This window comes from Haematobia irritans, chromosome 2 (genome assembly GCF_050003625.1).
Source record: "Haematobia irritans isolate KBUSLIRL chromosome 2, ASM5000362v1, whole genome shotgun sequence".
In the NCBI taxonomy this organism is placed as follows: domain Eukaryota; kingdom Metazoa; phylum Arthropoda; class Insecta; order Diptera; family Muscidae; genus Haematobia; species Haematobia irritans.
This window is the reverse complement of record NC_134398.1, coordinates 79,976,650-79,988,407: the sequence shown is the minus strand read 5'-3', so window position 1 is coordinate 79,988,407 and position 11,758 is coordinate 79,976,650. Positions and strand designations below refer to the sequence as shown.

The window sequence follows — 11,758 nt, the reverse complement described above, 5'->3', positions numbered from 1 at the left end:
CGATTAAAAAACTTTAAATTGTGGAAAATAAAAAATGAACAATGGACAATTATTTTTTGAATTTTTTTTGAAAAAAAATTAGTGAATTTTGGAAAAAAATTAGTGTTTTTTTGAAAAAATTTAAAATTTGTGACCCATTTTTGTGCGTGTGTTTTTTAATTATTTTTCAATCAATTTGGCAATAAAAAAGCTTGTTTTCACGTGAAAAGTACAAAAAGTTTGAGAAAATTTTGGAAATTTAAAAAATTAATTGATTTTCGTGAAAGTTTTGAAAACTTGTTTAAAAATGAAAAATTGATTGAAAAATTGCCATAAAGTGATCCACAACCCAAATTAACCCATTTGTTTAAAAATTTTACCCAACACAACAATCGGTTCGGTCGTGCAAAAAACAAAAACAAAAACTTTTTAAAAATTAAAAAATTTGTGAAAAAAATTGGACAAAACCGTAACAACGGTTTTTATAAACTACAAATTGTCCAATAACAAAAAAAAAAGAGCAGTTTCCAGAGGAAGGCGACAAAAAACAACAAAACACGACACCACAGAGACTCAACATCAAAAATCGACGCAAAAAAAGGTAACGGATCACACAAATTTTTGGACACACACACACATCTATTACAAATCTTCAAAGTGAGTACAGTTTTGTCAAGTTTTTTGAATTTTTTGGAACACGAAAAGGAAAAAAGAATTTGCGATATGCTAAACGACTCGACCGTATGACACAATTTTTTTCATGACACAACAATATGATAAAAATTTGATCAAACAAAAAAAAAAATAATTTACACAAAAGGTTTTTTGTTTTGGAAAAATTTTCGGGAATTTAAATTCGATTTTGTTTAAATTAAATTAAATGGGGATAAAATTTTGACCGGTAAAAATTTACACAGAGAGAAATTTTTTGGTAAAAATATTGATTTTGGGAAAAAAAAAATGTTTTTTGAATTTAAATTCGTTTTTTTTTTGCTTGAAATTAAATACTATTTTTGGAAAAACAAGTGAAAATTTGCAATTTTTTTTTTTGGAGTGAAAAATTAAACGAAAATTTTTTCGAGAAAAAACTTTTGATCATTTTGGAAAATTTAAATAATTGGCGCTGGGAAAATTTTTAAATCGATTAATTGAAACATTTTACTTTGAAGTTTAAAAAGCTGAAACAAAAGTTAATCGACCCAAATTTGTAGTTTTGATTTTTTCAACTTGTATTTATTTTTGTACTTATGAATCTTGGTGACCCATATTTGTGGTATTTGATTATATCTTTGTAATTTTCAAGACCCAATGACCCATAAAAAGGTAAGGAAAATTACAAATTTCTTCTTTTGATATACATATATATTTGATTTTTTGGGCACCAAGATAATTTTATTTTTTTTCAGTGAATTTGTTGACACATTTTTTTTTGACACTTGATCCGAAGTCATTGTTTTATGCGATTTATCGCTGGTATTAATTGAGCATCGTGCTTTAAAAAAAAAAAAATTGTTTGTTTGATTTCCTGTTTTTTGGGAAATTTTAATTAATTTGTTTGACCTTGTGGTTTTGGGAAATTTTAGATTTGTTTAATTCCTCGCCCTTTTGGAAATTTATTGTAAAAGTTTTTTGAATATCCAGTCTGGGGGAATTTTTATAAAATTTTTTACGTAACATTGGCCCAATTTCGTCTACTGACCCTAACACGTTTTTTGTTAGATTTGTTTTTTTTGTAATTTTTTCGTGATTTAGAACCCACAAATTAATTTCCGACCCCACGAATTTTATCGTTCGCGAAGATATTTACATTAATATAGTTTCCTGTAGAAAATTCGGATTTCCTTGAGTGAAACTAAATTTTTCTTTCGCGAAATTTGATTTATTTTAGTTTTTTTGACCGGTGCAAAAAAGTATTAAAGTACATCATGGATAAAATTTTAAAAGAAAAATTTGTTACTTGCTTAAATGATCTAGTTGACGTTGAAAGCGTTTGTTCTGTTAAGGCGGCAACCGAGGATCTTCATGCGTTAGAGGCAGCTCGAGTGGAGTTGAATACGTTATGGGATCAAGTTAGGCGGGCTTACATAAATTGTCAAGATAGGACTCCAGATGAGGGAGAAACTCCAATGGATAAGGATAAGCTTCGCGGCCATTATAAAAACGGTATGGACGTCTATAAACGGGGTTTAAGTATAATTAGCACACAAATCTTAGCGCGTCAGGAACGGGAAAGTCAGGAAAAATTAGCTAGGGAATCAATGACACAAAACATCGCAGTAGACCCAAATTCGACCCCAAATTTGCGATTGCCACCATGTGACACAGACATTTTTAAGGGCGGATACAGTGAATGGCCAACATTCAGAGATTTATTCTCTGCAATCTACATTAATAACCCACGATTGAGTAAAGTCGAAAAGTTATTCCATTTGACCCAAAAAACTTCAGGAGAAGCGCGGGAAATTATTACAAATGTACCCCTAACTAATGAAGGTTTCGATATAGCTTGGAGAAATTTAGAAAGTAGGTACGAAAATAAACGAATGCAAGTTAACGAACAGCTTAGAATTCTTTTTAATTTGCCCACTGTTTCAATTGAAAATGTTTCAACTATACAAAAATTACAGCGCACAATTAGTACTTGTACACAAACTTTGGAAACTTTACATGTAGACACGGGAGAATGGGACCCAATTTTAGTATACCTTGTTTCAACAAAATTACCTCGCACCTTTTTGGAAGAATTTGAGAATAGTTTAGAGGATTGTTCGACCCTACCAAGTTGGCACGTATTAGATGAATTTTTGTCACATAAATTTAAAACTTTGGAATCGGTGGGAAATATTAAAACTCAAAACTCGAAATACAATCAATCTAGATCTGATTTTGATAGAAGGGGGAGTCGCGTAAATAGTTTTCAAACCAATGTAAATCAAAAAATAAATAATTCTGGTTCAGGACTCAGTAGTAATTCGCAAGCCGATAACAATTCAAGAAATATTTACACTAGTCGCAGGCATAATGAGAGTGGTTGTCCAATTTGTCGGACAAACCATATGCTGCGAAATTGTCCCAAATTTTTGGAAAAATCTATTAATGAAAGAATTCAAATAGTGAAACAGTCGAATCGTTGTTATAATTGTTTATTTGAGAATCATGGAGTACGGGAATGTAAAAGTCGTTTTAGTTGTAGGGAATGTAATCAAAGACACCATAACTTGTTACATAAGGGTAATGAGGCCCGCGACCCTACAAACACAAGAGACGGTACATGTGCTGCCGTTCTCAACACCCTTGTTCATCATAGCCGAGACACAGTACAACCTAGTACAAGTACTGGAGCTCTCAACTTAGTCAATCAGGATCGAGGTGGAGCGCAACCTAGTACAAGTGCTGCCGCTCGTTCCAACCTTGTTAAACAATCATCGAATTTACCTTGTATACAGTCCACATCAAATATTGAGACGCCTAGTATAACGACTCTTACGCTGCAAGAAGGCAGACCCACTCCACAACCTAGAGAAACCCTGTTGTTTACCGCCATTGTACAGATAAAATCAAAGGGACAAAGATATGATGCCAGAGCAATAATTGACCCTGGATCACAGTCAACATTTATTTCAGAAAAAATGAAAAATAGATTGCAACTTCCTACAGTGAGGAATTTAGTTCACGTCACAGGCTTGAGTGACACCGTAGCCGAAACATCGACAAAGGCTTGCGTTTTTCAACTTTGTTCACGTATCAATCCAAGTTTTGAGTTAGAAGTTTGGGCACCCGTGTTGAAAACCCTTCCTTCTAATTTACCAACCCACAACCTTAATCGTTCTCAATTTGAAGAATTTAAACATCTTAGTTTGGCGGATCCTCGATTTTATGAAAGTCGACCCGTTGATATGCTGATCGGTTTAGATATAGGACCGCTAATTTATAACGTTGATATTCCGATGAAAACATTTGGATCAATTATAGCGCAAAATACCGTATTTGGATGGATCGTTGGTGGACCCATTCAACAAAATATAGAAACTTCGAAACAAATTACTCTTTATAATGCATCCTCGTCAGAGAAAATTATAACACGTTTTTGGGAGGTGGAAGAGACCCCAAAAAGAATTTTGAGGTCAGCTGAAGATATATATTGTGAAACTAATTACAAATCTACGATAAAACGTAATGATACTGGAAGATATATTGTGACCCTTCCATTTAAAAGTTGTTCAGAAATCGGTGCATCGAGAAATATTGCTCTCGCACAATTTTATCGTATGGAGAAAAAACTTTCCAAGACCCCTGATGTAAAGGCTCAATACGACGCTGCCATTAGGGAATATCTCGAGCTAGGACAAATGAGAAAAATTGATCCACAAAACATACATAAGACCCCTCATTATTATTTACCCCACCACGCAGTCATTAAACCAGATAGAGTAACCACCAAACTTAGGGTGGTATTTAATGCTTCGAGTCCCACTTCAAATAAGAAAAGCCTAAACGATATTTTACATACCGGTCCTATTTTACAACAGGACTTAGTTTTACAAATTTTAAAATGGCGTTTTTTCAAATATGTTTTCAACGCCGATGTAACGAAAATGTATCGTCAAATACTGGTAGACCCAAAGCAAACTTCATTTCAAAGAATACTTTTTCGATCATCTGAAAACGACCCAGTTGAGGATTTTGAATTGTTAACTGTAACCTTTGGCATAAATTGCGCCCCATTTTTAGCGATTAGAACGCTGCTTCAATTAGCGGAAGACGTTCAAGATTCACACCCTTTGGGTTCAAAAGTAATTAGAGAAAATTTATATGTCGACGATGTATTAGCGGGTGGGCATACTGCTGAAGATGCTATCGCCGCTAGAAAACAATTAACATCCGCTTTAGATTCTGCTGGTTTCGAGTTGAGGAAATGGACCTCTAATGACCCTCGTCTTTTAAATGGCCTACATCCCGATTTTTTGTTGCCTGTCAATTGGTTGGATCTTTCTGAAGGATCGTCAACGAAGACCCTAGGCATTCGGTGGAATGTAGCAGCAGATAATTTCACTTTTAAAGCGCCTAATGTTGAAGAAAAAGAACTTTGTACGAAACGTGAAGTTTTGTCGACAATCGCAAAATTCTTTGACCCTTGCGGATGGTTAGCCCCAATTATTGTCGTTGCAAAACTGATAATGCAACAAGTTTGGTTAGATAAAATTGGGTGGGACGACACTTTGAAACCTGTTACCAATATGAATTGGAAAAACTTTGCGAAAAATAATTCGGTGATTGACACAATATCCGTACCAAGATGGATTCATTATTCGCCATCAAGTACCATTGAAATTCATGGTTTTTGTGACGCTTCAGAAAGCGCTTACGCTGCGACACTTTACGTTCGAGTCGAAGATGGAGACCGTGTAGAAACTTTTCTGTTAGCAGCCAAGACCCACGTGGCCCCAATCAAGAAAATTTCTCTACCTAGATTAGAGTTATGTGGGGCAGTAATGTTGTCTAAATTAGCTAACACTATAATTCCAAATCTGCAAATTTCTGGATTTTTAACCCATTTCTGGACTGACTCTATGATAGTTTTGGCCTGGCTTCAAAAACCGCCGTGTTCTTGGAGTGCGTTTGTAGGAAACAGGGTTTCCGAAATTTTAGAAAATGTAGGTAGTGAAAATTGGAGTCATGTGGACTCCGAATCTAATCCAGCAGATGTAGCCAGTCGTGGCTGCTGTCCAGATGAATTGAAGACACATCATTTGTGGTGGACTGGCCCATCGTGGCTAAAATTGCCCAGAGATCATTGGCCTAAACATCAACTTAATTGTGATACAAACCTTGAAGCTAAACAAGTGAAAGTTTTTGCGACATCCACATTTGAGGACCCATTGACACGTTTTTCATCTTTGCCACGCGCATATCGTGTTTTATCTAATGTCATGCGTTTTTGGCGTAACACGGGCACAAACCGACTTCGAATTTCGTCGGAAGAAATTACGGGTTCAGAACTTTTGGATATAAAAACTCGTCTTATAGTCGTTACACAAAAACATTATTTTGCTGAAGAATACGCAGCGTTGACCCAAAAGAAACGACTCTCACCTAGTAGCCAACTCTTATCTTTTAACCCTTTCATTGACGCGAAAGGTTTGCTTAGATCAAACGGTCGGTTAGTTCAATCACCTGCTCTTACCTATAATGAACGTCATCCAATTTTAATTCCATATGATTCTCGGTTTGCACTTTTATTTGTCGAATTCGTTCATAAAGTAACAATGCACGGCGGAAATCAATTAATGATTCGCGTAATTCGTTCCGAATTTTGGATATTTCGTTTAAAGCAGTTAGTTAAAAAAGTTATCCATAACTGTCGAACTTGTGCTCTCCATCAGTATAAGACCCAGACACAAATTATGGCATCTCTTCCTCCAGAGCGCAATATGTTATCTAGACCCTTTCGAAATACAGGGGTAGATTTTGCGGGACCCTTTGGCATAAAAAGCATTACAGCTCGCGCCTGTCTGATTACCAAAGGATATGTCTGCATATTTGTTTGTTTTGCAACTCGAGCAATACACATAGAAGCTACGAGTGATTTATCGACCCAATCTTTCATAGCAGCTTTAGATCGGTTTATAGGCAGACGAGGGTGTCCGGAGAAAATATTCTCAGATAACGGTAAAAATTTTGTAGGCGCCGCCGAACTTATAAAAAAGGATAGGATCGCATTTATGAAATCAATACAAGACACTACAGTGCAACGACACGTACATCAGAACTTAGAATGGAAGTTTATTCCTCCAGGTGCTCCTCACATGGGAGGTTTGTGGGAGGCTGGAGTTAAATCATTCAAGGCTCACCTTCGGAAAACTATGCCAAAAATGAATTTCACCTTTGAAGAACTATCCACTATTTTAGCTCGCATAGAGGCTTGTCTTAATTCAAGACCCATTAATCCTGCTAGCGATGACCCTTCTAGTTTAGAGCCCTTGACCCCTGGCCATTTTCTAGTGGGTTCACCACTATTAGCCCCTGCAGAACCCGATATTTCTGAGGATGATATAACATTATCAAACAGGTGGAAACGATTGAAGATTATTTCACAAAACTTTTGTCAAAGGTGGAAATCTGAATATTTGAATGAATTACATCGTAGATACAAATGGAAATACCCGCAACAAAATCTTGTCGTAGATGATTTAGTGATTGTAAAAGACAATCGTTTAGCTCCAAATGAATGGAGGCTTGGAAGAGTTGTCAAAACTTATGAAGGGATTGATAAAAATGTCCGGGTGGTAGATGTTAAAACTTCGACTGGGTTAATTAGTCGACCTATCACGAAAATCGTAAAGTTATTTTCGGACTGACTAGCATATCGTAAATTCATGAAAAAACACGGTACCCAGCAAAAACTCCTATTACCAGGTATGAGTACAAGTATGCCTGCGCCAAATTGGTAACAACTTCCTCGTACATATATCAGTAGTAATACTTTTACATGGGCATGACATTGGAGGAAAGTACTTCCGTGCAAGCATACCAGCAGTCGAAAAATAAGTACTTCTTCGCAAGCATACCAGCTCTCCAAAAATAATATCTTTACCATAAAAATACCCAAAAAGTGCGAACTCACCCTTGTTGTTTTGTAATCCAACACACTATTCCACGCTCCACGACATGGATCTATTCAATGATGTTATTTTGTAATAAATTATGTACTATACAACTTTAGGAAACAACGGTATATTTTATTGGCAATTTTTTCCTGAAATGTAATTTGACATTACTTATCGCTACTATTAAATGTGCTCACTGTAGAGCCGAACCCGGACCTCAAGATATGATTTTGATTACCGGTATTAATAGAAAGAAACACTTTTTGCCTACACATGTAAGTTATTATTTTTAAATCCCAGGTAATACTGCAAGTAGTAACTTTTTGATTACCGGTATTACTGAAAGAAACACTAGTGCTTACCCAGTTTTTGCTGGGTACTCACATAACTTTCGTTGCAGATATGTCAGGAGTACTTCCAAGCAGAGACCCATCCCCACCTGGACCCAGCAGACCTGCCCGTCACAACCGCCGTAACAACGACCCACGCTATCGCCCTTCACATTGGCAATTTGCTTGTGGGCTTTGTCAAGATGACCACCCACTGAGAAATTGTCATCGTTTCCGCCAGCAGACCCCATACCAACGATACGAGACCGTAGAGCGACGTAGCTATTGTCGCAACTGCCTGGCACGCAGCCACCTAGCTCCAGACTGTCCAGTCCTCACGGCGTGCAGGGAGTGTAACTTGCGTCACCATACAATGCTGCATGGGGCTCCTCAACTGAGGGAAACATTTGGGCGCTACACACCCCCTCCAGTGGAATTGCCTTACCACCGATCATCGGTGTTTATACCAACGGCGCAAGTTTATATGGCAGGTGAAAACTCCGAGGACTGGGCCAGTGTCAGGGTGTTGCTGTGTCAGGCAGCTACGTCAACAAGAGTTGCGGCCTCCACAATCACGAGACTTGGCATTCCAACCACCGAAAGACATGGCCACAGGTTTGCAAGTATTCGATTGCGGTGCCGGACATATGGTAGCCGACTCGTTTACCGGTTAAAGGCCTTAGTGACCCGTGACCTGCCCAGACGACCCTACTCTGACCCAATAATAGAAGATCCCACCGTCGCTATGGAAGCCCGACCTCTTGCTGATGTCGATCCAAGGGGCAATGAATCGATCGACGTGGAAATTGGTGCTGGTCCATATGCCTACCTCAGGAGAGACGGAGTTGTGGAAACCGGCTTAGGACGTGTCTTCGCCCAGCTGACCGATTGGGGATACGTGTTTGTGGGACCAGTGAGTAGTTCGTCGCAGGAAACGAGATGAGGAGGTAAGGTAAACTACACTATTTCGCGGGGGGCAGAATGTTCAAAGTTTCTTTGAACCCGTTTTGAAACACTGTGCGTAGCGGCACAAATAATTTTTAATCGTTGTGTCCTTTTGCTTTTCTATTTGTTTACCTGGAAAGTTTGACCTTTGATCGATGCTTGTAGCTTTGTCGCTAAGCTTTGTTTATGCTGCTAAGCATCACTCAAAAGGGCAACGAACCAGTCTTGAACCGACCGTGAATAAATTAACAAGTGCGAACTCGTCTGCCCCCGCGAAAGTAAAAGTGTAGTGATAATTCGTTGTTGAACATTATTTGAACATTACTATTGAAAACACAAGTGAACATATTAAAAGCTTAGTTATTTACAGGTAAACACAGTGAACAATTAGTGACACATACAAAAAAAAACCCATCGACTCCTCAACCCATCGAAACCCAAACATACAACATAAAAGTGCCGGCCACATAAATAAACGTCAGCAACATAAAGAACAAAATCACAAAACACCCATCGTAAATTATTTGAACTTAATTCTATATTGCACCAAAGTTTAATTTCATTGCACTGAATATTTTGCCTTAAAACTATATTGCACGCATCCCTCAACGTAAATTGTAAATTGAATTCATACTTACAATCATATTGCACATTACATTTGAATCTCAAAACCCACCCTTATTTACACCATTTCCCTAAAAATTAACTCCAAACTACTTTGAATTGTAAATAATTGTTAAATCTAATTGTAAAACTTAAATGCTATTTAAAACTTAAAACTAATCATAAATAATAAATTTAACTCATTACACATTTAAAAATTAAAGTAAATAAATTTGTTGGAATTTGAATGTAAAACCTAATTTCTCCCAGTGTTATTATTTCGAAAGGCAAAATTTTCCTTTTCAGCTTTCATTAGTTTATTCCCAAACATTTTTAATGATGTTTTGTCCATATAATTAAGTGATTTGACTTTAAAATGGTTAGAAAAGACAATTTTCTTGGCTTTAATGATTCTAAATAAAAGTCTTCAAAATTAATGCAATTGTCTTTAAATTTGTTAACTTTTTGTATCTAGCAAACCTAAACAGCATAAAATTGGGATGCCTTTTAATACCCTATTTAAAAGACGTTTTTACTTGAAACAAAGCTTAGTTTCTACTTCTGAATTTGGAAATTTACGTTATCGTTAAACGTTTCTAAAGGTCTCTGATAGTACATAAGAAGAAATGTCACTTGCTGGTATCAAGTTCTCATAACTCTAATTTAAAAAGTAGTTAAATGTGTACCTACTTCAATTCTCCGTTTCTTTAGCTCGAAATCAATACCAAAATCATTAGTGTAAAGACAAAATCTTTGGAGGCCGACAAATTTTTTCAGCGTAGAAAACTACGTCTTTTCAAAAACTATTCTATAAAAACTATCCTGTGCAACGTATAGTAGTAATTTTTCAAAGTACGAATTACTGATTATATATTTGGTGATCATCTGATCTTTTTATACTACTTATTTCATGGCCGAAGGTATGCCGAGGATGAAGTACATTACTTCTAGGACATGTGTATGTAAAAATGTATTGCCAATTAATAAGTATTTATTTCTTTCTAAGAAGGCTTACCTTCAACATTACCGGATAATGAGAGTTTTTGCTGGGATAACACATACCGTCATATTTAGTGGCCTTATTGTGTCCATATTTTCTCTTCGGACCTTCAAAATTTATGGTGGGATCACGCAAACTTCTCAACAGGCCGTACCAATATCCGCAACTGGCCTCTACCGTGAATAGTCTCTACACAATAGCATAATGTAGGTGAAGGAATTCGGTAAATTAAATCCGTAACTTCGGGATAAGGATTGGCTCTGAAAATTGAGATAGTCGGACTTGATTGGGAAGCAATAACATGATACTCGTTCTGGATAAATAAAAGTCTCCGGATATTGTTCCTCGGATAGTAGTTACGTAAACAAGCCTGAAACTTTCGTGCTAAAATTTTTAGGGGATCAATCTCAAGGTGTGTTCTCTTTAAATTATAACGACTATCAATCCGACTGTCTAAATAAAAAACCGTTGTGATGGCCCTGGCGGGTGTTGACATAATGTGATTTCCAGTGGTCTGAATGTCAAAGTTAAGAAATTGAAGTATGCGCGGGTAAACGGCGGAAGAAACTATGACTCTCTTTGGGATCCAAGGGCCTTTGTTGCGTCTCAAATAGCCTCTAATGGTCAACTGTCATCCTCTTTGCTCTCGCGGTGAACCCTGCATAGTCGGATAAGGCTCTGACGACACTTTTAAAGTCAAGGTGGTGATGCCTGGCGGTATGGCCTGTTACCCAAGCAAAAACTTGAGGAATTTTCATCGGGTTAGTAAAGAGGCTTAGACCTCAAGCACTAGTGGGGAATTCATTATTGAAATTAACGAGGAATGTCTCGTTAAAATGATCTTCTTTTATGAATCCTATTTTGCGTTTACACGAGTTTAATGAAGAATGCATTGAAACTAGTGAAAATGGGTAAGGAAAACATGTGTCCCCCGAAGCACATTTTTCCTCACTAAATCAAAGTGATGAAATTATTAGCGTACTCTATCATTTAAATGTATTTAATTTTATTTATATAACTCATTCAAAATTTAATATAAATTCAATGTATTTGGCTTAGCACAATATTCACATTTGCTGGAATGTTTAGAGAACTGTATTGGCATAATCTGTAAGCTTCTGCAACTTCTACTCCACTAAACTTCCACACTGACCTTACAGATATAGATAGATACAGATGAGATAGTAACAAAAACTATATACAGAATCCTATAGGTTAGGTTAACGTGGCCCGATTTGATTTACATTAAATAAAAGTGCCTATTACATATAGACACTTCTAGTTTTTAACCGTTG

General features: G+C 36.6%; 2 protein-coding genes across 2 annotated transcripts; both read left to right on the top strand.

Annotated features, from left to right (window-relative positions):
• Positions 1–497: 497 nt before the first annotated feature.
• On the top strand, positions 498–9,532 carry LOC142223070 (uncharacterized). Its single transcript, XM_075292953.1, has 3 exons — positions 498–636; positions 7,987–8,862; positions 9,231–9,532. The coding sequence occupies exon 2, from the start codon at positions 7,989–7,991 to the stop codon at positions 8,856–8,858; it is 870 nt and encodes a 289-aa protein (XP_075149068.1). The 5' UTR covers positions 498–636; positions 7,987–7,988; the 3' UTR covers positions 8,859–8,862; positions 9,231–9,532.
• On the top strand, positions 1,905–7,337 carry LOC142224691 (uncharacterized). The gene has a single exon (XM_075294475.1). The coding sequence runs from the start codon at positions 1,905–1,907 to the stop codon at positions 7,335–7,337; it is 5,433 nt and encodes a 1,810-aa protein (XP_075150590.1).
• Positions 9,533–11,758: the final 2,226 nt, after the last annotated feature.